The 27,302-nt window shown below is 42.1% G+C and overlaps 1 protein-coding gene across 1 annotated transcript; it reads right to left on the bottom strand.

The window, feature by feature from the left end:
- SRSF4 (serine and arginine rich splicing factor 4) lies at positions 1 to 25,660 on the bottom strand. The gene is made up of 6 exons (XM_029227715.1): positions 25,411 to 25,660; positions 9,767 to 9,909; positions 8,772 to 8,884; positions 5,601 to 5,815; positions 1,729 to 1,818; positions 1 to 1,469 (listed from the first exon to the last, which is right to left on the bottom strand). Exons 1-6 carry the CDS (start codon positions 25,515 to 25,517, stop codon positions 680 to 682), a joined length of 1,458 nt encoding a protein of 485 aa, XP_029083548.1. The 5' UTR covers positions 25,518 to 25,660; the 3' UTR covers positions 1 to 679.
- Positions 25,661 to 27,302: the final 1,642 nt, after the last annotated feature.

Raw genomic sequence — 27,302 nt, 5'->3', positions numbered from 1 at the left:
AAGCACCATGAAATTTTGTCAAGCAAAAATAGTCTTTATTCAAATTTAATGGAAACAGGGGTCACTATACTTTGCAAGACGGGGAAAAATAAAATTAAAAAAAATTCTTTTCTTTTCTTTTTTAATATAAAACAATATAATCACAATACCAGAATATGGAACTCTACAGTTTATTTCCTATGGGTTACTGCAGGTATCAATTTTCCTCGACTGTGCTATTCACAACTTTGTTAAGTCCAAAAATATGAAACCAAAGTGGGAGGAAACTTAAGACTTAGCACTTTCACTAAATGGCATACATCAAAGGGCATCAATTCAAGGGCAAAATGGTTGAACTCACCATACCTACCTATGTCATCATTCCAGCCTTAAAGACATCCAGGTACTGAGCTCCCTGTAGGAAAGGCCAGGCCTCAAAGCCAAGGCATTTTGGATATTCTACTGTGGGCCATGAGTAAAGGGGGTTTTCAAAGAGAAGACTGCTTTCAGTCAAGCAGGAAGGCCTGACGCCAGGAGGCTTTACAGAGAGGAAGCGCTTAGACTTAACAATTGTAGACACACCATTAGGGGAGTTAAAAATGTACAGCAGTGACATATGTTCTACTTCAATCACTTGTGCTACGGCTACCAAACATGTACAAAAGACTTCTCGGGTAGTTCCAGCTGTGGTCGTAGCCAGTTAGGACCTTGAGTGGGACCTAGATCTAGACCGGGAGCGCGATCTGGACGCAGACCTGGATCTAGACTTGGACCGGGATCGGGTTTTTGACGCGGACTTTGATCTGGAGCGTGATTCTGATGGGAGGTTTGGTTTTGATTTGGAATTGGACCTCGACCTGGACCGGGTCTCCTGATTGGTGCCAGCATCCTCACTCTCCCCTCGGCCTTCCCTCTGGCCAGGCTCAGACTTGGCGTGTTCCCGCTCCTTCGAGCCCGAGCGGGATCGCGATCTGGACTGGGAGCGGTCGGCGTCTTCCTTCTTCTTCTTCTTGCTGCTGCCCGACTTGCTGTCTCGCTTGCCGCCTCGCTTCCTGCGGCTGTGGCTGCGGCTGCGGCTGCGGCTCTCCCCCCTGCTCCTCTTCCTCCCCTTCCTCTTGTCCTTGCTTTTGCTGCGGCTGCGGCTGCGGCTGCCTCCTTGGCTGCGGCTGCGGCTCTTGCGCAGGCTCTTCTCCTGGCTCCGGCTCCTGCTCACGCTGCCCCGCTTCTCCTGCGCGCCCCTCTCCTGACTGCGGCTTCTGCTTTTGCTCTTGCTTTTCTGCCTGCTGGGGCTGCGGCTCTTGGACTTGCCGGTGCTGTCGCTGTTCTGGACCTTCTCCTCGGCCTGGTCCTTGCTCTTGCTGCGGCGCTTGTCGGCGCTGCGGCTGCGGCTGCGGCTCTGGTCCTTGCTGGGGCTCCGGCTCTTGTCCTTCTTGCTGCGGCTGCGGCTCTGGCTGCGGCTGCGGCTCTTGCTCCGGGAACGGGAGCCTGACCTGGGGAGACACGGGGATGGCGAAGCCGCATGTGACTTCGTACTTTCAGGCTGCTCATGAGAAGAACAGACTAAAGCTATGCGTGGAGCTGTGCCCCACAATACAAAGCCCGGCTTGTGCTGGCCAAGGACTGCTTTCTGAACCCCCGAGACTCCAGTCCAGAGCTGGGAATCCTGGGTGAGGGAAGACTGGGAACACCATTAACACCAAAGTGGGAAACGGTACACGTGGGCCCTGCGTGAATACCAGGAAGACCTACCTGGATCGGGATCTACTCTTAGAATGACTGCTTTTGCTGCTGCCACTTCGGCTTCTGCTCTTACGAGAATGTCTGCTTCGAGAGCGAGATCTAGGGGAGAAAGTTTTTTTGTTTTTAATACTTGCTGACAAAACGCTGGCTGAAAAGAGTCAATTCAGACATCCTTTCTATCAAAAAATATGCATGGCCCTGGCTGTGTCCAGGCACAAAGTTGAAAGAGAACTCTCTCCTGTGCTCTGGGCCCAGAGATCCAGTCACCCGCAAACACTCCACCTGGATGGCCTGCCTGAAACTCGTAGTGCCTCCATTCCTGAACCCACTGCCTCCCAGACCTGTTCTTTTTGCTGGGTTCCTTCCTTATTCCCACCGATGCCGCTGTTATTCACCAGTTCCTCACACGAGGAGCCACAGCCACCCTCGACTCCCCTCTCTGCCTCAGCCTCTTCTGCACTGCTGAATCTCCTCTCAACCTTCTCCAGTTCATCCACCTCGGCTGCCTCCCAGCAAGCCACCACCACTCTCCCTGGTTCCGCAGCAGCCCCCTAACCAGTCTTCCTGCATACACTTTTGCCCTTCACTTATTTATTCAACTGAGACCAGAGAGCTGTTTTAAAAATACAGCTGACTCTTGAACAACATGGGTCTGAACTGCCCGGGGCCACTTACACACGGGGTTTTTCAATAGATACGCACTACAGTACCTCACGATCTGTGGCTGGCTGAATCCACAGGTGTGGGCACTGTGGATGTGAAGGGCTGGCACCCCAACCCCGCTTGTTCAAGGGTCAACTGTACCCTCCAAGATTAAAGAGTCTCTAATAAGCCGAGACTGTGGACTCTGTCGTTTCCTTCCAAAAGCAACCCTTGGGGAAAATGACCAATTCCAGGTGCAGGGCAGGAAAGGCAAAGACGGAACCTCTCATCATGATGGAAAGAGACTTTCAAAGATTCCTGGGCACTATCATCTATGAAAGAACTCTTGCTCAGAATGTTTAATCTGTGTCTCAATCACACCTCTCTAGACCTAACTTCCAGTTTATAGAAGCTCAGGGGATAAAGTACAACAATACAAAGAGGAAACATAAATTCAGAATGTGGGACAGTATTTAAAAAAAAAAAAAAAGCAAAAAAAAGTAATTGTCATGGGGTGGGGGGGGGGGGGGGATGAGGCGGGGGACTGCTTCAGACTGAAGAGACCCAATAACCCCTTGCAATACATGACTGGATGGATCCTGGCCAGGAGAAAACACAGCTCTAAGGACAGCCATGAACAACTGGGGAAATCTGAATACAGCCTGGACACTAGATGACTTTACGGGATCACTGTTAATGTTCTTAGGCTGGAAGACACAATTGTGCTTATCTGCATTCTTGGAGATACACGCTGAAGTATTTGGGGGTGAAGTGTCACTCTCCACAACCTCCCTTCAAATGCTACATTTATTTATATATAGGGCGTGTCTATAAATATACAGAGAGAAAGGCAGAATTTTAGTAACTGCTGAAGCTATAAGGAGAGCATATGAGTGTTTATGAACTATTCTTTCAATATTTTATGTTTGAAAATGCTGCAGTAAAAAATTTGGGGAAGTATTTAGTAAAGCACAGTCACAGAAAAATCAAACAAAACCAAAAGACAGAGAAGCCAACCTGAAGGGCTCCCAATGACCAAAGACAGAACAATCTGAGCAAAAACAAATTGACTGCAATGGACCAAACATTAAATATGCAAAGATCCAAGAACTCATTCAAAATAATACTAAACAAGCAACCTCACCACCACCTTTGGGTGTTGCTGGGCACATTCAATATACTGGAAATTGGTAAATAAAGGTATCAATTTTTATTTTCCATTTCTTATAAAAAATTTATTTTAGGGTGGTAGCAAAAGGGTGGAAGAGGGAAATCATCCTTCATAGAACTACAGCCTTTAAATGCACAAAGAACAGAAAACTAGACAGTCAGAATGTTACAACCACAGCTGAATGGCTCGAGGTAATGATTATCAGCAGATGTTAATAATCCCACTATTGGGTGGAATGCTGGTGCAGAACTGTATAATGGACGGCTCACATGGATGCATGTTATCATCATTCAAAGTGGGACATCCAGACACCACACAAGTGCTGCAACAGGAAGTATAAAGGACCTGCTAAAATACTGGCCTTACTCTAAATGCCCGCCAAGACCTAACTATGACTTTATAGGAAATATGAGGGACAGGATAAAGGGATGTGTTAGACATCACCAGAAGAGCACAATCTGCAAAATCTCAACTATGGAAAAATCTTCAAAACAGAAAACCGTTTCTTCCACAACTAAATGGATGGAAAATAAAAAGAGGGTGAAGGAGGATGCAGCCATGATTAAAAGGAGAATTAAGACACATGTCATCTGATTGCAATGTGTACACCTAGTTGGGATTCTAATATGAACAAACCAACAACAAAAATACATACATATTTGAGGCAATTGGGGAAAGCTGAATACAGATGTGTTGTTGTGGTATGGCCTCATGATTTTATTTAAAAGGTTAGGGCTTCCCTGGTGGCGCAGTGGTTAAGAATCCACCTGCCAATGCAGGGAACACGGGTTCGAGCCCTGGTCTGGGAAGATTCCCACATGCCGCGGAGCAACTAAGCCTGTGTACCACAACTGCTGAGCCCGTGCTCTAGAGCCCACGAGCCACAACTACTGAGCCCGCATGCTTCAACTACTGAAGGCCACGTGCCTAGAGCCCGTGCTCCGCAACAGGAGAAGCCACCGAAATGAGAAGCCCGTGCACCGCAATGAAGAATAACCCCTGTATGATACGACTAAAGAAAGCCCAGGCACAGCAACGAAGACCCAATGCAGCCAAAAATCAATCAATCAATTTATAAAGTAAATAAATAAATTTATAAAATAAAAGGTTAGAGATACCCACTTTATAGGCAGAATGACAGGATGTCTAGATTTGCCTTCAAACAATGAAGCAGGAGGGGGTGATGAAACAAGACTGGCAAAATAAAAGATACTGAAGCTGGATGGGTGATAAGTGTAAGGGGACTCAAGGTTCATATTTTCTCTAATGCTTTATGTATTGTTTTCCATAATAAAGAGTTAAACAACAAAACAACAAAACCTGAAAAGCTTTGACTAATGACTTCCCGCTACTCTTAAACCCTTAACCTGGCCTGTGGCTCAGCAGGATCTCGCTCTTCTTTGCCTCATCTCAAGCCACGCTCCTCTGCTTCCTCCTTCCCCACAACAGGGCCTTCAGAATACGCTGCTCTCTCTGCTAAAAAGGCACTATCCCCCCTCTCTGCCCACCATGTCCAACTCATCCTTTAGGTCTCAGCTTCTATGACATGTCCTTAGGGAAGCCTCTGCCAGCTCTCTGGACGAGTTGGGCCACGTACTTTCCCTCTGACATACTTATCACAATGGTAATTATTTGCTCAATGCCCGTCTTCTCCACTAGATTGAGTTTCATGAGGGCACGGAGCATGTGTGTCTTGTTCACACATGCCTGGCCCATCTGCAAAACAGCCACCAAATAAGACAAAGTCTCCACTCCTGAGTAGCTGGAGTATCTGGGAGAGTAACAAGGGGTGAGTTGTCATGTTCACCCCCAGTAATGGTGTGATTTAGGGGACCCAAGAAGAAACGTGAGAGAAGGTCACTGATACCTGCGTCAGAAAAAGGACTTTACTTCTATTTGTACTCATGACAAAAGAGTTCAAGAGTTTTACAAATAAATGTTCAGTTCAAAGTTCTGAGTAAGTGGACCAGATGGCACCATGGTACTGAGACTTCAACAGAAGAATGAAAATGGATTATCTATGTGCTCATTAATGAATTTACAGCAAGCGCTGACACATCAGTAGTACCTTGAGTGACTCCGGCTCCTGGAGTAGGACCGGCGTCGTCTAGAACCAGGCTTGTCTTCAACTAATCTGATTTTTCTGCCATTGACTTCAGTTCCATCTAACTTTTCCAAAGCTCTTTTCATATCAGAGTAAGACACAAATTCAATCACCCCTTCATTTTTGCGTCCCTTGTGAGCATCTGCATAGGTCACTTCTCCCGCCTGACGCATATAATCCTGAAGAAAAACAAAATCCCCCAATAGGTTAAGACACATTTTGTGAAAATATCTAACATCATCATAATGAAAGTTTTCCCTTTCCTTTAGGAAGAAATGCTAGCTTTCCTCAGAATGAAGTTGACTCTTAAGTATTTCCAACTACACATCGACCATCTACTGAGGTTCTCTGAAGTGTTAGGCATTAGGTGGGTAGTAGAGATAATAAATAAATAATTTAACTGTTTCTTTAAATAGTTTTGTTTGAGTATAAAATTTTTTAGTTAACTATCATTTCCCAAATTTTATAGTGGCAAGTTCTTTGTTTATAGAAGCTTTAGAAGCTCAAGTTACTACATTTAACTCAGGTCTTTTGCATTTCATCATAAATTCTTATTGAAAACATGTATAGCTGTGGATAAATATCTAAGGTAAAAGGTAAACAAATTCAAAAATGGATTACGAAAGACAAAAAGACGACAGAACAATATTTTCCAGCTCTGGCTTTGAAGTGGAATGACCACCCATGTCCCTTCACCACTTTAAGCCTCTTTCCTCATTCTCTTTGAGGACTTAATATAACCCAATGAGAGAATACAACTAACATGACAGATAAATACTGAAGTGATATATAAATAAGAGAAGATGTGATTAGTGTTTAAACAGGAAATGAAATCTGGGGTCTTGTGGCCAATTTCCCCATGTTTGTTTGTATATAATATATACTCAATAATGAACAGTTGTGGAATGAATACATGAATATTCAACAGCAGTCCATTTTTGTTATTGCTTTCCTCTCCCTATTTTGCAAAGTTACAAACACTGACTATATGCCATTTGATACTATTCCTCTGCTCACTGCATCATAAAATGTTTACATGTCTTAACATACATTACATTCTTCATAATTAGTGTGTCCAATACTTTTTCTGAGGATTTCCCAATTGCTGGGACTTCTGCGTTTTATATACAGTCCTTGGCCGTTATTCATAATCTAGCAATGACCGTCTTCATGCAAAAATTTCTTTACTTCAGCTGAATTATTTGAAGGAATGGGGGCTCTGGGAAAAAGGCAGGGAGCCCATATAATTTATCATCCAAACTGGGATACATCTAAGAGTAAAGGAAGATGCTATTAAGTTATGCCACACCTGGGACTGTCCTGGGCAAGTTGAGATATTGCCATACTTCCAAATTAATAATAATAGCTGATAACATATTGAATGTTCACTGGATGATAGGTAGGATTTAATTAACTTAGTCCTATTTACAGCCACATGAGGTAGATACAATCATTATCCCTATTTTACAGGGAAGTGAAATACAAGAGATATTAAGCAAACTGCTCAAGGTCGTTCAGGTAGTAAGTGAAGGAGCTGGGGTCTGAACATAAGCAGCCAGACTTCTGGACCTAAATTCTTAGCAACACCCGCACCGTGGGTAAAACGACCAATTCTCAATGCCACTACTCTATAAATTTCAACTCAACACCACCACTGGGTATTATGAATTTATACATTTTAAAAAACTAACAATATACCACCCTACATTAGTTTTATTTTTGCATTTCCGTGACTAATAGCTAGCATTTGTGCCTGGAACCATTCTAGGCTTTTTATATAAAAATGCATTCATTTCTCACAATAACTCTGAGTAGAAATGAGTATTTCTCCCATTTTATAGTTGAGGAATATGAAGTGCAAGAGGAAAGTAAGTTGCTGGAGTAAAATAACTGATAAGTGGCAGAGCTGGGATTCCACCCAGGCAGGTGAGCTCCAAAGTCCTGCTCTGAAGGCTCCCTTGACTTCCTGGGAAATTGGCTCGACTCCTCTCCTTTGCTGAGAGGGAAACTGCCAAACACACAGAAGTATAAAACCAACTGAGGAGGCTGGCTAGGCTCCATTTTAACCCCAAGTTTGAAAGCCTCTCTAGTTTCTACCCAGAATGTTCAATCCTAACTCTCAGAATACTGGAGTCACTCCTTCAGAGGACAGCCCTGTTGGCAGACACTCAGTAAGGGCCTGCTGTAATACTGACAACCAACACAGTGTACTAGAAAAAATACCAGCATATGTTTTAGTCTCAGCTCTTCTGCTACGACCAACTGTGCGAATTAACGTTTTCTGGATCTTATCTTTGTTCGCTAAAGACTGTTGAGAGCACATGAAAAAAAGAAAAAAGATTCACTTTGTTATAAAGCAGAAACTAACACACCATTGTAAAGCAATTATACTCCAATAAAGATGTAAAAAAAAAAGAAAAAAAAAGATGTAAAAGTGCTTTGATAAGTTACTACTTTTTGCTGAACCTAAACATACTCATTTTGCTAGAGATGACTTGTTTAATGATGGACTTAAAATGAGAAGTGAGATAGGAAACTCTGAGCAACCTTTACATTTGCCCTCCTAAGACCATCCAGGTTAAGGCACGCTCAATAAGGTTTTTCTCTTTTGAGATTAAAAACCAACACCATTTTCAAAAAACGAGCTGTGATCAGTACACTGCATGGCCAGTACACCACAGGACTGTACTTTTTGACGTTAAAACTCTTTCAGGACAAATATTCAATGAAAAACAAATCTTAGAAAAGAACATGGGTCAGATAGTCATTTTCACCAATGCGGCTCTACAATGGAAGCTGACACAAACTTGCACATTACAACTAATACTGCAGGAAACTGCCGGCTGCCGTTTTTCCTTTATTAGGGAGAAACTACATTGTTACCTCTCTGTAACACTCTCTACAGAGGAAAATTTCACAGAACATAGGTTGTCCTTAGCATGCTGGCCCCATAACATACAGTAGCAGTGAGATTCCAGTGTCTTTTGTGTTCCTATGGAAACTTTAATTGGAAAATCTCCAAATGCTTTGGGAAAGTTTTCTCTGTGTGCCTGGGCCTGCATAAAATAACCTCTTTCCTTAACTCAACTTTAACTCCTGCCCAACTGTAACCCAGAAGGTTAACAGGGCCCAAACCTTTAGGTCTTGCCAGCTGCACCGACTTGACAAATTCTCCACAATAAGTCTGTATTCTGTGCGGGTAGGAGGGCCATATTTATCTCGGCCACTTCTTCTATAACCATATCCACCTTTGGAAGGTTCAAATAGATGAGATTACTTCAGTGGAGGAAAAAGAAAAAATGATACAGCACATATTCCCCTTAAATATACCGTCTACCCCCACCCCAAAGAGTATATATTTTAACTCTACCCCCACCCTTAATTCTAATCTAGATTTAAAAAGGAGCAATCAGCTAACATGAAAATTTAATTTAATTTACAAAGTTGTAAGTATGTATATTCATTAATATTTATATTTAAAATTAACATGCATAAATTAAAAACTATCAACAATTTAACAATAACCAAATTACTAAATCAGTTACTGGTGTTACTCACAGTGATTAAAGTTTCTGTGAACATTTTATACGAAAAAAAGATTTTCAGGCACCTATTTCAGTTTAATCTCATCTGTGTCTAACCCTTGGGATCCTCACCACCCAGGTCTAATGGGGAAAGGTTGCGGTCGTCACATGGCTTCCTGTTTTTGGTCAGCCAAGGGCCACAATGGTTCAAAGAGCCACGCATGGAAAGGTAACCCAAGGTCAGCAAATGGAACAGGCAGTCATCTTAGCCTCAAAGGATTCTTTTAATTAAAACATTGAGGTCTTTGTTAAATCTATGTTAAACAATTGCATTACAGAGAAAAAAAACAACAACACAAACACACATCATTAAACATAATTATAAAGTGTTAAAACAAGAAATTTATGTCATTAATTTAATTACACTTAAACATTATTAAAGATGTTTATTTGCAATTTTACATTTAAAAAGATACATAAATTTTATAAAACAAATGGCTTAAATATCAATACATTTCAATGTAACATTAATTAATTAACTACTTTAAAGATTAACATTTAATAACAGAGGCATGTCACTGATACAAATGCCCTTTAAATGCTTACTGCGTCCAGAACCGTAACTGCCATCCCGTCGCGGGCCGCGGGCATGCTCAACAATTACTCGCTCACCACAAAGGTCTTTGCCATTCAGCTCATAAACCGCATCATCTGCGTCTCGCAGATCATCAAACTCCACAAACCCGTATCTAGAAGAAAGCAAACAAAGTCCTGGCTGGCACCCTTCTGACACCCAGCTCCACTAACATTAAAGAGAAAGCAATGAGGTTCATGCTTAGCACAGGTTAGGTGGGTTTTGCAAACTACGGACCAGCTTTCTCTTCCCTTTAGCAGAAACCACTCAGCTTTGTGCCCACAGGCACTGCAAGAGGGCAGGGAGACTTTTGAAGGCTGACTCCTGTCTTTCTAATAGGAGGCTGGCTAAATATACAGAGACCACTTCTTCTGTTCCCCAGGTAGCTGGTGGCAACTGCAAAGACCTCCACAGGGATACTTGGTATAAGGTATTAAAATACATAATTCTACAAGATTGAATATTTGCTCTTTCAAGTCACATAAAAACTCATTTTTTTTTTTAGCTTTAGCCCCAAAGTGGTATCTTAGAGAACAATTAGACCTACATTTAGGCACTGTGTCTTAACTGTTAAATCATGTTTGGAATAACAAACCAGGTTAAAAAAAAAAAATATATCACAGTACCTTGACTCTCCTCAGTGAAAGAAAAAATTTTTTTTAAAGTTCCCGTTTCTCTACCTAAACAAATAAGTCACAAGTGCATTAACTATTCTAGAAACTACCAGTGAAAAAAATCTGGAGCTATTCTCTTCCTCATGATATTCCAAATTCATTTCCATGAGGTTTTAGGTAGGCTGGAATTCTCTAAAATCTATAAACAAACTGTGCAAACTTCTTTTACACAGTAGTGCTAGGAATTTCCCAGCAAACAGGTTTGGTGGTTTAACATATATCCAAAAGAAAACAACCCCCTACCCCCATCCTATTAATGCCTGCTGAAGAGTACAAATTATAAAACTAAAAGGCAAAATTTGTAAGATATTTATAAGCAAGGTTAAACAAACGCCCTATCAACTGTTATCAAGAAACTTTTAGTTTGCTCTGATGTGGCTGTGAAAAGTCTAGCTTTGTGAGCACTGCCTATACCTACAAACTAAAGCCATCTTAATCATACAAGTTACAAGCAACATCTTTAAACTCTAACAGAGCTATGTATATAGGCAGATACTGACTACCGTTTCCCTCTGGGTTTACACCTACTGGAACTAAAAACAGGTTACAAGACTTGCCAGAAGCTTATCCAGCCTGACCAAAATTATTCCGGTTTCTTTAGCATGTAATGCTGTACTCAGCAACATGTTAAGTGAGAGAACTCAGAATTGAGGAATTCCTCCTTTACTAAAGATTAAAGAGTTTCTAGCAAACAAGAGTCTCTCAAGGTGACAATGTACAGCTAAAAACTTTGGAGGGTTCTTTATGCTGAAATGTCTATGAGTGGCATTCAAACTTTAAGAGGCACTGAATCTCAACTCCATTAAAGAAAAGAAACACAGAAACACCCAGTGTTTAATGGGAAATGTTCTGCAATAACACAATTCAGAAGACACCTGGCTCAACTTATGGGTTATGAAATCTTTAAAACATGGTTTCACACTTCCGTAAGCTGGAATTGCCGAGCAGCGTAATAAGAATGATTTTGACCATGATTGTCATATTTGGCAAAGTAAAGCCTCTCCAAATCAATACCTTCCTATGTTAAAAAGTACTTTATGATCATTAAAAATCTTTAATAGATAAAATATATTGCAGGTACTTTTTTCTTTCCTAAATAGAGTGAGTCATCAGGAAAGCTATACTATCATTTTTAGAGACAAAATAAATAAAAAAGAGCTAATAAAAAAATCAAATCTAACTACTTTCTGCTTTGGTTTATTCCTAAATAGATCATAAAATACCTCCTGCCCCCAAGAGTACCTTCCTTAATTTAGTTGTCGAGATTGGTTACAGGTCTGCTTTGTCCACCTGCCCAGATGCCAAGTATAGAGGGATGAGAGAAAACATCCAACATGGGCATGATAAAATGGCCTCCATGCCCCTCTAAGAGTTCACACTGCCTTGGCACCATTCAGTGCCCCTAACTCATCTGATGTGATGTCATAAGGACAACGCTGACTCCCGAGGATTAAATAAAGAAGTCACAGAACACCCCATTTTCCTCAACAAGCAAGTTACTTAGCCACATTTTGGGGATATCCTAGTAACTTATTAAAACAGCTGACTTAAGATCAAATTTATTTCACAGAAAAATCTTGGCTACTACTCTGTGAAAAGCCACAAAATCTATTTGGAACATTTTAGTGTCAAAATCCAGTCCAAGGATTAAATCAGGAACCTGACTGTCACTTCTCTCTGTCACTGACATGCTGGGTGGGCCTGGAAGACTAAACCAAATATACTCCTGCACCATAAACCATACCTGACAGGATTCCTGTTCTGAGAGCAAAGTAAAGACCAGATTAGTGTGTGGTCGTTTCTACCACATCACTGTTTATTTAGATCAGTTTTACTGCAAGAATTGCTTCACTCGGTAAGTAACTGGAGTAATTGGTAAGTAAGTGGAGTGAATGGGTTCCCCAATTAAGGCAGGAAGACTAGATAGCAACAATAAAATGGTACTTAATATTTATTAAGTAATCTCTATGTACTAAACAATGTTATCTTATTTAATAATCACAATACCCGAGAGCCAGGTACTGTTATCTGTTTTACAGATGAGGAAACTGAGGCACATCGCATTAAACAATGTGCATAATAAAACAGCAAAGCTGACATTCAAAGCCTGTGGCATGACTCCAGAACTCTACCTAAAACTGGAGCAGCAGGAACTGGCCTGGGTTCTAGTCCTGGTTCTGCAATAAACCAACTCTGAAAAGCACATTTAAATCATTTTATTTCTCTGGATCCTAGTTTATCCGTGAAATGAGGGAGCTATACTACGTATCTCTGAGGTTTCTCCTAACATCAAAAGTATGACAGTTAAAATGAAAATTAGTCTTCCTCTGGCTTAACAATGGGATGAAATTTTAGTTTTATTTAAATAGTTTAACTGTCTCTGAATTAAATTCTAGTGCCTTTAAGAAAGCAAAGCTCTTCCTGGTAACATGGGAGAATCTTTCTAAATCGATCTTAACATCCCTTTGTGCTTTAATCTCCTCTCCCAAAAAGTACTCTCCTTTTGAATCATTTGTCAAAGGAGGGATATAAAATACACGCATTCATGTGTGCACACACTATGTTTTGGCATGTGTGTATTTATGTAGACATATCTCTGGTGTGACCTGTAGATAAGCCTTACAAACATAACCCAGCAGATAAATTTCTCAATTCTAGCTGCAGACACCCTTCCTCTTCTCTATTAAAAACAACCATCTTTCAGTAATTCTAGTATGAGAATGAAGAAGATGAAGGAATTCAGGAGAATGAATCTACGACAAATTAATAAATCCCTCTAAGGTAGGGACTGACAAAAACCAAACCAAACCAAAACCCCACCAATATGCCTCCTCTGGCTTGACTCCCAGATGTTGTATCTTTCAACCTTTCTCTCTACACCTATGTGAAAGAACAAAAAGCATGGCCTATTAAATGTAAATTTTTTCAATTAAAAGAAAAACTCCTTTCTTGAATGTTTCTCTGCTATTGCCTTTTCCCACTCTTTTCCTCTAGATCGCATTTAATCCCAACAAATTTAGTCAAAAAATGATGGCCGAGGAATTACTGCCATTTTCTAAGAAAAGTGGGCACCATGATTCTTACCAACTATAGGTAGGTATTCTGGATACCACAAACAAAAGCCACGTTGAATTACGTGGGCTGTTCTAAACTTTAGTCCATTCTAATACCACTGCCAATTGTGCTGGTCTTCCTCATTCAACAGCTGATGTACTGCTCAGACTATCAGTCAGAACTCTGAAATTCTAGAACTGGAATGACATGTTTTTAAAACTAAAGTACTCCAAGACTTCAATTTTCAAAATGTTAATCACACTTTTTCACCCAAGACAAATTACCACCTGAGGTTGTGTTGTTGCTGAATAGTCTTCCCCTGATCTAATAACCTACACCAATGGTCCCAAATACCACGCTGTATGTCCTACTAAAGAGGCTGGGGAGTCTATCTCACCCCTCCAGAAATGGCTTAGGGCCATCTCCGTCTTCCAAACATCTTCACTGAACAGGGCATGACTAAGGGGGTGCGCACCACCAGCTGACTGACGGGGCGTGGGGACGAGGAGCGAGGGAAAGCAAGCCTCCATGCGTGTGCCTGCTGTCACCCGCCAGTACTGCTTACCGCCGGGGCACGCCTTGGATGTTCTCTCTATAAGAAAAATTTGCCCCTTTCCACGGTGGATCTCTGCTCACCTTTGTCCTAAAACTGTGCCACATGCTTTTCTTTGTATGTGGACATGACAGTCCTCAGCCAACCATCAGCAGGATGTGAGTTTTGTTTTCCCAATGTGGTGAGCCATTCCCACATTCACTCATTTTCCTTGCAAGAACCGAACCTCTCCATGGCTGGTCAGGATTAGGGATGTTGCTGTAGCCAAGGAAAAATTTTCATCTGTTGAAGTTAACCCATGGGGTGGCTTGAACCCTGAAACTAGGGTCAACAGCAATGTACTTTAAGGGCAGAGCCCTTAAATCTACCCTGAAAGAAACGGCATTCAGTGAACAGGAATCAAACAGCTCTCTTTCAAAGCACTCAGTGTTGATCCTAGGCTTCAGCCAGCTTGTGTTATGAGGTGAAAAAAGTTAGGGCACACTAACAGGATAGTAATAAAAAATGGAAGTTCTCGCTCTCTGCATAAAGTGCTTGGTAAACTGCAGAAAGACACTTCTGCAACCAACTCTCTAGTGCTCAGGTGAGGCCAACTCAGAGAATGCTTGTGAGTGACAACCATGTAAGTGCCCCCAATTCCAAAGGTCTGCAAAATTCCAGGGAAGCAGTGGTCAGGCCCTCCAAGTAGAATTAACCAATGTCACATTCACTGCTCTGAGTCACGGATTATGGTTGCAATTTGACTATCCCAGTAACCGAGGGTTGCTTATAACCCACCACTAGGAGCTCCTACCACACGAAGTGGGTTCCTGAGATCCTTTTTATCCTGAGACAGGAAGGAGGCTGCTCTGGGCATTCCGGCCTCCCTCTCTTTGGCCTCAGGAGGGAGGGCCATCACGGCCACCCGTGGAAGGTGGATGACTTACCCGTGCTCACTGAGTGGCAGAGCTGGGGTGCGGCTTCAGGGCTCACCAGTACCCAGTCTGGGGCTCTTTTCGCGTCGGCAAACTGGCAGTTCCCGCACACCAAGGGCTCTCTGCTTAGAGCTAGTGTGGATTCCTGGTCTGCAAACGTTGGCCACAGCTCAGTCTGCACTTGATCTTTCCCCACCTTCAAAGAAGAAAACCTACCTCATGATTCCTCTCTTCTCGGTCCCCTGACCACCTGATTCACTCCTAAAAACACTGTCATTGCCTTTGGCTGTTCTTCTCTGGTTGCCCACTTAGTGCACTGCCTAGTTTTACAGTGTGCTCTTTCTGCTGGGCCCCCAGGGAGGTCTCTTCCTGTGTGATCACCTTCCTTCGTTCAAGAATATGGCTATTTTTACTTAGTCAACTTGTCTCTTTAAATGTAGTGGGGAAAGTCTGCTGCTTTATCATCATTCTTTTGCTCAGAGGTCTATACTGACTCCTAAAGATCTTTGTTGATGCCATTCTCTAAACCTGGAATGCCTTGATTACGCAAGGTGAATCACAGCAACCATCTTCCATAGACTTGAGAATTCTCTTTCATGAAGTCTCAGAAACTTGCCGGACTCTAAGCATTTTAGCACTGTCTTTAGCATTAGCACTTCTACTCAATTTTATGTTTTACATGATAATGTTTTGTTGACCTTTCAAGCCTTGTTCTTTTTCGTTTGTGCTTATCCTCTCATTTGATTATGAGCTCTTTAATATTAACAAAGGCTAATATTTAGAGCAGTGCCTGGCACACAGTAAATAATTCATCTATAATATTTCATTCATTCCTCATATCATATGCGAAGAATGCACTACTACTACTACTATTACTCCCATTTTACAATGAGAAAAATGAGACTGGGAGAGGCTAAGCAACTGGCTTGTAGTCAAGGCGCTCCTAAGCGGTATAGCTGGATTAGAACCCAGGTCCATCTGACTCCAAAACCCAAGCTCTTAACCACAAGGTCACAGTGCCTTTGTAAAGGCAGCTGTTTCTTTTCTCCCACAGTCCTGAGCACAATCCTTTGAAATTCAACAAATGCTGCTGCTTGACTTGATAATCTAACCTTAGATAAGCCAGGCTGTATTAACGTTTTTTGATACAGCTGGGTCAATTCTCCAGAGGAAAAAAGAAATTGATCTTGGGGCAGGTGAAGCACCCCTAAGCTTGGAGTATGTGACAACCAGGTTACTTTCACTCGTCTTTTGGTTCCCATTAGCCAGTGTCAGCCATCTGGTCCTTCCGAAAACATGTGTGGGTTCAGAACATAACAGACTAGAAGAATAGAGGAAAAATAAGATTATTCTGTGCAATCCCCATTCTGGAGGCCCCATATTAACCCCTGGAATCTGTCTTTGGTTTTAAGGCTCAGCAAAAATTAGACCAGCATAGAGATGATGGAAGGTTTGGCCTAGAGGTGGTAGATGTGAATGGATATTGACAGTATTATGTATTTAAGAATGCATTTAATTAGTTTTGTAAGGAATGGTGACCGGGACCAAAAAATATAAGCATGAATGGTGTGGGAAAAAAATGGATGAGAAATCAAAGAATGCTATAAAGTTTACAGACTTCCAATTATACAAAGATTATGGCAGCAACCAGAAAACTACTTTGCAGATGACAGCCATCTATGATCTGATTTAACTCCAAACCACTATTAACATGACTACTCTAGCCCACCAGGACTCTTTCCCTTTTCAAAATCCTTTACAATAATGTTCACAACTCTGAGATTTACTGATAATCTCATAGATGAAGAAATGAACGCTTACAGCAGTTAAGTAAAGGCTACCCAACACCTGGGATTCTTCAACCCTAGGTCCTAACCTAAAATCAACACTCCAACACCATGTTCTACTATCTCCACACCAGTGGAAAGAAGTGGTCCACAGAGCAAACAGTTTGAGAAACACAAGCTCTAGCACAGAAAATCAGTTACATCAAATTATATGCTGTGGAAGACAAATGCCCACATGAATATTAGCATCTTATGAGAAATATTAAATGGCAAGAAATACCATTTCTGCATCTGGTGTGTACTAATACTAGTAAGCTGTGAACATCCTCTAAGCTAATAGTGGAACCAAACCTGTATGTCAGTTATCAAAATTTTAACACCAGTCTAGGAAAACAGAGAAAGATAACAAATCATTAAGAAAATACCAGCCCATCTCTGGAGGAATATTCACATACTGGAGTGAGGAAAAGAGAACAGAAACAATCATTATTCTAAAAACTAAGTGATAATACAAAATTCCTTCAGAAAGCAGGAGGAAGAGAGGAATCTGTACCCAATTTCAAATCTAGTCTTACTTTGTAACTGGTCTATGGGCCTATTTGCCATTTTGTTTCAACTATCCAAAAGCCTTTCAAAAATGAACTAAGCAAATTCACTTTTACTAGGCTGCTACCATATTTCTATCCTATAAAATGGGACCACCCGCAGGAAGCAACATACGTGCAAATAGTTTGTGGATCAAACTATCACAACCATAACCCCTCTGTCATAATGAAGTGTTTCACTGTGACCTTTTAAAGTCAACAGGGCTGCTTTCCTTAAAGGGGAGCAAACATAATCATACCCGTGTACATTTCAATTTTCTGACACTTATCCACACTAAGGGTAAATGAAATTAAAAGGTCTCACAAGAAAAGAGATCAACTATTCCCCGATGACACAATAAAGCTCATGAAGACTCAATCACAAATTAAAAACAATTTAAAAAAAACTCAAGAGATGAAAGTCATATTGCTAATTTAGAATAAAACTCCTAGAACGTAAGATAGAATCACTGTTACTTGTAGTTAATGAAGTAAAGGTGTACACTCAGCAGACAACACTACCTGATTCCACACCAAAGCTACAAACAAAACCAGTTTGTACTTACCTCTAAAACCACACTATAGGCAGGGTAACAGGTGTTAAAGCCTCTTAGAAATTATGTCTCTTGGGACCATCTCGGCTGTTTCCATGTCCCTCATAACCACCCCACAGTCCCTGTTTCTTTTTCTTTTTGGTTAAAGATGCCACTCCCCATGCTATTTCTTGGGGATGCCCTTCCCTTGAAAATCAGTCATTTAATTCACTTTATATTTTAATGGATGTTTCAAATTCCTTAAACATTAATGGATCAATAGCTTCGTTTCACCCACATGAAATAACTTTTCTCAAAGTCAGTTCATCTGGTCTGTGGCTCCTGACCCCTCACCCAAGCCTCCTGCTCACCTCTTTCACTCCTGACGGCTGAATTCAAACCTCCCTCCTCCAGTTTCCCCCTCTCTAGGCCTTGGAGGTCTGTGTTCATGGAGGCCCCCATCTGGCATCCAGGAACAAGACACGGTTGGGGCCCTGGCGGAGGGCCCTTTAAGTGGCTCTTCAGGCATCATGTGCAGTTCCAGGACCTCTAGACTTTCATCTCAACACACAGGAAAGGTCATGTAGGGCATTTCCTCAAAATACAGGTGTGCAAGTCCAGGGCACAATCCATCCCTCACCTTCAGGATACTCCAAGACCAGACAGCCCTAGCTATGACAACAGGACAGAGACTGTTCACTGCATTTACTTGCATAGATCCTACCCTGGTCAGCCATCACAAAGCTGATACCATCCTTCAGCTCTGCAAAGAGTAGCCTGAGGAGAATCAGTAGCAGTCTCTGTCTGGGGCCAACGTCATAAAAAAAATAGCACCTGTCTCACTTTTGGCAGTAACTTGGCAGCTTGTTGGAAGCCTCTGCAGAGAGACTAAGGACTTCAGGCTGTGGAACCTGAACTACCTTCTCACCCTTGGAGGCAAGCCCCAAAGGATAGGAATGAATCGTCTGGAAGGAAACAGCACGAGAGCAACTTTGGCTGACACCACCCATGCTCTATCTGGTATGTAAATAAGAAAGATCTTCAGTTTCCGGAGCTGTCAATAACTCATTTTGTAACCTTGGCCCTGTCATTTAATCCCCCGTGCCTCAGTTTCCCCGTCAGTACAAACTAGAGACAACACTTATTTTAAAATTTCAGTGTTAGCTTACAAACTTATAAATACCACCCCCAATAGTATTCTCTCAGATGCTTGGAGCACCTTTCTTCCGAGGATCTCAAAATACAATTTGCGGGCTTCTCTGGTGGCGCAGTGGTTGAGAGTCCACCTGCCGATGCAGGGGACATGGGTTCACGCCCCGGTCCGGGAGGATCCCACATGCCATGGAGCGGCTGGGCCCGTGAGCCATGGCCGCTGAGCCTGCGCGTCTGGAGCCTGTGCTCCGCAACGGGAGAGGCCACAGCAGTGAGAGGCCTGTGTACCGCAAAAAAAACAACAAAAAACAACAACAACAAAAAACCAATTTGCTGTTTAGGTTACTTCGATGTATCCAAAAATACCATGAACCCAAACCACATTTTATCTAGTCTACATCCTGTGCCTACCTTTTAAGAAGGGAAAAATACTTCACGTGGCCCTTTTATTCATGATACATCAATAAGGAAGGGAGGAGCAAGCTATTAAACTGAGGAATAGGGATTTTAAATGACTTGGCCAAGTAATTACAGATGATGTTTATTCTTATCACAAACTGACTGGGAAACCAGGAACAAGGAGTGGAAGTCTCAAGCCAGGGCAGTTTAAGGTGGTAACATTTGGTCAAACCGCAGCACAGTATGGTTTCTTGGCAATGACTTTTCAAAATGACAGAAATTTAAAAATTACCCATGGCTTAAGAAAAAAAGTAACATACCTAATATATTTTGGGGGGAGGTATGTTGACCTCAGCAAGAGACTTCAGTACAAAAACAACTTGGTCACATTTGTAAGTTACATTCGATACTATGAATAAAACAATGACAGAATGCTACTTAATCCACAGCCCTGTTTCTCATGATTTCTTATTTGTTTAAGAAAAAAGTTCTTGGTTAAAACACCTGAAACCATTTCACCTGTTAAATTAGCAAAGACTCTAAACAGTACGGCCGGCTCAGTGGTGACGAGGCTGCCATGATGGGCGTGCTCATGCACTGCTGGTATAAGTGTAACTGGCACAGCTTCGCAGGACATTTGGCTATATGCATCAAGAGCTTTCAAAGTGTTCACTCCTACTGTGACACATGAATTTTACTTCATAGAATCCGTCCTAAGGAATGACTAAAATGCAAACAAAGTTTTTTGCACGTGATATCCATCACAAGGTTATACAGAACAGCAAGAATTGAGAGACAGCCTAGGAGGAATGGTTGGGTAAATCATGATATAGCCATACAATGGATTTCATGCAGCCCTAAATGATGTTTATGAGAAAGATTTTAATGTAACAGAAAAAATATATGAGAAAAATTAAGCAGAAAAAGTGGGACATAAAATTGCACATAAGACCTTGTCTATGTTAAAAGGATTCTTAATGATACCTCTTTTCTACTTTCTGCTGTTGGTATTGTCTAAATTATCTACAATGCACCTGTATTTATTTTCTAATCAGTCAAAAAGTTATTTTCTATAAAAAGTTCTTGAACCTGTTATGCTTGGTAGGCTAAACAGATAAGGCTTAAAGGCTGCAAGACAACTTCCTAATATATATTTTTAGACATTCTAATTAAAAAGTCATAATATTAAAAAATTATGATCAAGAGTAGTTGAGAATTCAGAAAAATAGGAACTCTTAAATACGGCAGGTGAAAATATAAACAAATACCATGGAAACCAAAAGGTAGCAAAAGTTAAAAATGTGTACACTCAGCTCTCCATATCCTGGGTTGGTTGAACCCGTGGGTGTGGAGGGATGACTATGGGACTTGGGCATCCGTAGACTCGGGTATCTGCAGTGGGTCCTGGAACCAATCCTGTGATTATACTGAGGGACAGCTATATACACTCTGACTCCAAAGTCCATTTTCGGGAATCTGCCCTAAGATTTACATAAAGGATATTTGCCACAGCGTTATATACGTGTAAAATAGTGGAAAACCAAAGACAACCTCAATGTCTTGCAACATGGTTTTGCTTATGTACATTAAATAGTATTTATATGTGGGAATATATGTAGCCCTTAAGAATTAGGTTGTGGGAGAACACTTAACGACAAAAGGATCAGGTAGAAGCTGGTTACAAGACAGAACGTACAGTACGAATCCAATGTGAAAAAGGGGGGCGGGGAGGCTTAAGAAGTGCATACACCTGTGTGCGGAAAAAGACAAAGTCTCAAAGTGCAGGTACTGTCATCTTTCATTTTTTGTCCTCTATATTTAAAAAAATGTACAATAAATATGTAAAATTTTTATAATCAGAAATAAATACATACTATTTTGAAATGTTACACAGATTAAGTATGGGCTTTTTTCTTTTTTTTTTGGCCACACCATGCAGCTTGCAGGATCTTAGTTCCCTGACCCGGGATTGAACCTGGGTCCTCAGCAGTGAAAGCAGAGAGTCCTAACCACTGGACTGTCAGGGAGTTCCCAAGAATGGGCTTTTAATACTAAACTACCAGTTCAATTAACCAGAAACCAATAACCTGGAACATCAATTATATTTCCCTTATTGCCTCTTTAAAAGACAAGAAGAAAAACAAGCTCGCATCAAGGATTCAGTCAAAAGAGAAAATCTCTTTGGAGGTTCTGGGGTTGGCAGAGATTCATCCCAGTATCTCAGGCCTAACAGCGCCCTACAGTGCTCAGGGACAAAAAGAACAACGACTTGACTCACTGAAAGCCGTAACATATTTAAAATATTAACTAAGGGGTATCTTCTACTTGAAGGAATTTAAAACAGAGGGTGAAAACAAAAAACTTCTTGGTAATACTTAGATATCATGAAAATCCAACTACACAGACCAGGACATCCCTGAAAATTCTGGCTGTTCACAATTTCACTGTCTGTAATATGAAACAAAGGTTCTGAAATTTATAGCCAAGTTTCCCTGGAGAGCTTTAATTCACACATTTAACCAACTAAAACAAAAAACCAAAACCCCCCCAAACCCTCAATGGTTTGGGGGTTTACCTGTCCAGCTACTAGGCAAAAATAATCTTAGGATGTGATATGTTTCATTCATTGACTAAAATATGGCAAAATTAAAATATAAAGATCTGAGACCAAAACCACAATATTTTGTGGCAAAAGTACTGTACTTAAAAAAAAATCTACATTTTACATGAAAAAAGTGATTTACTAATAAAAAAGAAAGCTCACAGAATTCACAAATAATCAAAGACAGCAAAAGTTACCACAGAGTTGGAAGGCTGTAAACACAGCTGCTAATATTGTTGCTTCCTTGGCCCCTGCCCACCGTGGCTCTTGCTGGCGTTAGTGTGGCACATACAAATGGAGGAGACCAGAGGGGATCTGGAGTGGCCTATGCTGTCGTGGGAGATTTATGTCATGTTCGTGGTGCCAAACTAAACCATCCTTCCAGGAGTTCTCTAAAACTAAAGCAATCTAGATTAGGGTTACCTGGTACAATAAAAGCAGGCAATACACCACTGCATACATCTCCCTTCTCCTAATCCCAAGAGGGTCCATAAAATGTTCTCCTGGATACTAAATCTCCTTTGGAGAGCTCATCTGCTGCCTCATTTGGTCAACTTTCTATTATACCACTGCTTTATGCCTACTTAATTAATTCAGAACTTTACCTACAACCCTTCAGCTCAATATAGCTACTGTCTACTGATAAATCTCACTTCTACAAATTTGAACTCTTCAGCAATTCTTCAAAGCCCTAACCATCCAAAATCTTTTGAGTTTCAGTTACTAATAATCACAATCCAGATATGTTAAAAAGGCTTCTCAAGGGGCTCTACTATCCTTCCTATGTTTCCAGGACTATAAGCTTACACATGTTGCTAAATTATGCCATCCTTTCAAACTCCTCTGTGCTACTGCCATCTAATCCAGTCAATTGCTTGAAATACATCTATATACCATTGGTCCTTTGTTCAGAAGTCATTTTCCTCTGCAATGATTCCTGAATGCTACCAGGAGGTGCACCTGTTTGGTGACTGTCACACCTGCCTTCAAATCCCTAAAATGACTTCCCATTCTTCATTCCCTTGACTTTCAATCACAGATTTCATGCATATCATGGTTTAGCAGCACAACTGTAAAAATGAATAGTTCCCCAAGAGACCCACGTATTTAGGGTCCTGGAAGGATCGATCGATTCTTCCTCTTAGATCACCATTTCTCAGGTTGCTCATTTATTCCCTCCAGAGCATTTGAACTCCTATCCATGATTTTGAATGTCTAGTGTAAAATCTTACAGTTGTTTCTGATTTATGTTGTTAAACTTCTAGATCATTCATGAGACTCAATCCAAGCTAGACTCTTTATTATATCTCAAAATTCTTCCTTATTCTACCATCACCAGTTATGACATACACTATTCCCAGACACTTCAAGCCCCAGTCAATCCACACTTCAAAGCCTATTTCAGACAAACCATTCCAAGTTTCACTTCGTGAGTTTAAATTGAGAGCAAGCATTGCTTAACTCAAAGTGTATGTTATAACCACAAGCACTTAATTCACTCAAGGGCAGAACTGTTTTTCTGCCTCCTCCCTTCATTTAGCACAGTAGAGGCATCTTGTCGGTTATCAACATATTTGTTCCATTAATTAGCTTTCCTATTAACATCAACATCATTTCCTGCTATCACTTGAGTAACCTTAGAGAACAGACCTCACCAAATACGCTTCGTGTTACTAAACACTTAAGCTAAGATGTCTTCTTATGATCAAGGTCAAATCCCTTTGATTATAGCTACCATTTACAGCTATGAGCCAAATGCTTTACAACTATTATCTCTAATCTTTTTCCTGGTGGATGAGGAAACTCAGAATCAGAGAAGTAACTTGCCCATAGGTAGTAAGTGGTGAAGCTATGATTTGACCCAGGCCTGTTTGCTTTCAAAACCCATGCTTTCCCCACAAAATTTACTGTCAACTTAATTGGGCTCTGAAGAAAACTGGGAGTTTGAACTTGATTGTTCAGACATATGATATGTATCACAAGAACAACCCCCTGCCCACTTTATCTAGTATGTTTAAGAATGAAAGCTCTATTGAACAAAATGAGTAACTTCCTAAACCTTCTACTCTAAAAGAAATCAGCATTCATAATAAACACTTGATGGAGGACATTTTCCTTAGTAAGAAGGTGATCCTTCCTAACAATCAATTTGAAATGACTTGTTAAAATTTTAAACTCAGCCAACAGTTTGAGTACATTGTAGCTTCCAATTTTTCTCAAATGCTCAACCTAGGTATCTTTTATAACTTCTCAAGTGTTAGTTGCTAGTATTACATTGGGGAGTAAACTCTAGCTATATCAGACCTGTTGCAAAGTAGATCTTAAAAAAAAAAAAAAAGCCAAGAGTTCTTCTAACAGCCAAGGTTTAGTACCCTAAAATGCTTCCCCCACTCCTTTTATTTTTTTATATCCATGTCTTTGAAGTCCTACCTAACATTTCCCGGTTCTCACAGTTTTCCCCGTAGAATATCTTCTCCAGGGCTGACTCCTCATGCTTCCCCTGAAACTTGTAGCCCCTGCGGGCCCTGCTCTACCAAAGTAGATTAGGTAACAGACCATACCCGGGTGGGTAGTAAGTTAGCACTTTCCTAAACTGTAGGTCTCCGTCTACATCAACTAGTTGACTAGTCACGGTGGCCACTATTCTCTAACAAATTCTACAACGACAAAACAATTTTTTGGCAAGTTGGAGAACGGAAACCCCAGCATGGAAACTCTGTACGCAGTCTTGAAGATAGCAGGCTAAGACTTTAATTTACCCTTGTAGAGGGAACGGTGAAGGCTTTCAGCACCGCAAGCCGATACTTTCGAAACCGTCCCTAGACTACTCAAACTAGTCTCCCGCCCAAAAAAGTGTAGCACATGGCAAGTCTATAAAGGGCGTCCCTTCAGAGCTCCAGTCCCCGGGAGAGATGCGTTGTGACCATCTGATCCATTAGACTGGGGAAGAGGTGAAAAGGGAGGAGGAAATCTGTTTCCAGCAGCCCTCAGAGCGGGAAAGGTCGGTCTCTACTGAAGATGAACCAGGCTCCGGCTCCAGCGCCTGGGAAGGAAAAACCCAGGCCTCCCCGGAGCCCTGGAGCTGTGCCCTCCCTCCCAGCGCCCCAATCCCACTCAGGTTTTCCTTCTTCCCGTCCCACTCAGAGCCTCACCATCGCTCCCATTATCCCTCCACCACCCCCACCCGCGCAGGCGCAGTGGGAACCGGGGCCTACCCGCGCCCCCGAGGCGCCGCGACTATGGCGGAGCCGGAGCAGGCCGGCAGCTCCGCGCGGGGTAGGCGTCCCACTCCCGTCCCCGCGGCCTCCCCGCCACCGCCGGGGCCCCGTCCCCACCCGGCAGGCCCCTCTTCCGTCCTCCTCACCCGTTCTTCAGATCCACCTCCAGGATCTTCCCGTAGCCCTTAAAGAAGCGCTCCACATCGCGCTCCCGGGCCTGGTAGCTCAGGCGGCCGATGTACACCCGTGGCATCCCGGCAACAGCTTCGGCGGCGGCGGCTTGGCCCGGCCCCAGCCCCCCTAGGCGGCGGCCGGCGAAGCGAAAGCGCGGCGACGGCGGCGGCGGCAACGGGCGGGCGGCGGGACGGACGCAGCCGAACCCGGCGACGTACGCGAGCACGCAGCTCGCGAGCACGCGCCTCCAGCCTCCCCCGCCCTTCCCGCAAGAGGAGGGTAACGGAAGGGAGCGCGCGTTCGCTTCCCGCCCGGCCGGGGCTTGCCGGGGGGCGCGCCGGCGCGGGGCGGGGCCAGGTGATCGACAGGCGGCGCGGGCGGTGCGGGGGCCTTCAGTCTCCGGGCACGTTCTCTCGCGAGCTTGGCGCGCAGCGCCTGCGCCGCCCTCCGTAGCCCGTTGGCTTTCCTCCTTCCCCCCGGAAGTGTCCACACCACTCCCATAGCTCTTCGAATATTTCTGCTTTTGTCCTGTGATCCGGGAGTGGTTTCGACTTTAGAGTAGATTTGGAATTAAACCTGGCTTCTAACCGTCTAAGTATCTGACCTTGGTGTCGTTACGCGCCTCCCTTTTGAGCCTCGTTTGTCTTCTCTGTAAAAGGGGGATAGTAATTCCAGCCTTCCAGCGTTGTTTTGAGAATTATAGGCGTACTGTCCCCAGCACATCTTAAGTGCCCAATAAAGTAACGCCAATATTACTTTAAAAATAGGATGACTTGCTTCAGTGGAAGCATTGTGGAAAGTGGAGAAGGCTGGAACTTTGGAGCTAGATTAGGCTTGGCACTGGCTAAATTAACTGGACCAACTTAACCTATTTTCTTTTAAATCTCTTTTCTAGCTTGTAAAATTAGAATAATTTATCCCATCTCAATGGACTACAGGGTAACTAAAAGTATATGTGGAAGGGTTTGGAACAGTATCTGGAACATGGTAGGAGCTCGATAAATATTGGCTCCCTTCTCACTAACCCAGTTTACCTGGAACCACAAAGGAGTTTTCTTTGCTGTTTTTACTTTAAAAAGTATATGTTGAACGGATAATTCATTAACTGGTTTAAATGATATACAGTGAAACGTCTTCCCATCTCTGTCCTCTGGCGGCCTAGAGGCAGACAATATAATCTGTTTCTTAAATGTCCTTTCAGAGGTTTTACACATGTAAAGCAAATGGTGGTGTTGTACTATACATACAGTTCTGCACTAAGTATAATTTGAAAATCATTCCATTAGAGTACAAAAGGAGCTTCCTCAGGACTATTTTATGGCTCATAACATGCCATTTTATACACAGTAATTTCTTTAATCAGTGCCCTAGGAAAGGACGTTGAGATAGATTGAAACCTTTTGTTTTAACAGCTTCACTGAGTAACTTTGTATATATACATATATGTAGGATCTATTCCTAGAAGTAGAATAGCTGGGTCAAAGGGTGTGGGCAAACATAGTTCTGATAGATATTGCTCAATTTTCCACAAGCACCTGTTTTTCCATCTCCTCATCAACACGTTATGAAACTTTATGATCGTTGTCAATCTGATAGCTGAAAAATGGTATCTTGGGATAATTTAATTTGCAGTTATGTTGAGTGGAGTGAGCCTCGTATGTTTAAGACACATATTTTCCTTTGTTTACATTTTTTGCCCATTGTTCTTATTCATAGAAGCTATCTATGTATTAGGAAAATTAGCTCTTTGTCAAATGAGTTGCAAATATTTTTTCCCAGTGTGTCATGCAAAAACATTGTATATTTATGGGATCAAATTTATCCTTTTTTTTTTAAAAAACCCTCCCCTGGACACTTCCCGGTG

The sequence above is a fragment of the Monodon monoceros genome, unplaced genomic scaffold, assembly GCF_005190385.1.
Source record: "Monodon monoceros isolate NGI ecotype Baffin Bay Population unplaced genomic scaffold, NGI_Narwhal_1 Super_Scaffold_18, whole genome shotgun sequence".
Lineage (NCBI taxonomy): Eukaryota > Metazoa > Chordata > Mammalia > Artiodactyla > Monodontidae > Monodon > Monodon monoceros.
The sequence above is the reverse complement of the archived record's forward strand: the minus strand, read 5'-3'. Positions and strand labels throughout refer to the sequence as shown.

What these genes read in the sequence shown, in the direction of transcription:
- SRSF4 (XM_029227715.1), bottom strand. Translation starts at nt 25,517, where the DNA reads ATGCCACGGGTGTACATCGGCCGCCTGAGCTACCAGGCCCGGGAGCGC. An exon ending in CAGTTACGGTTCTGGACGCA is followed by an intron (nt 8,885 to 9,766) that starts GTAAGCATTTAA and finishes AACCTTCCAAAG; the next exon opens with GTGGATATGGTTATAGAAGA. An exon ending in GCAGCTGGCAAGACCTAAAG is followed by an intron (nt 5,816 to 8,771) that starts GTTTGGGCCCTG and finishes GTTTTTCTTCAG; the next exon opens with GATTATATGCGTCAGGCGGG.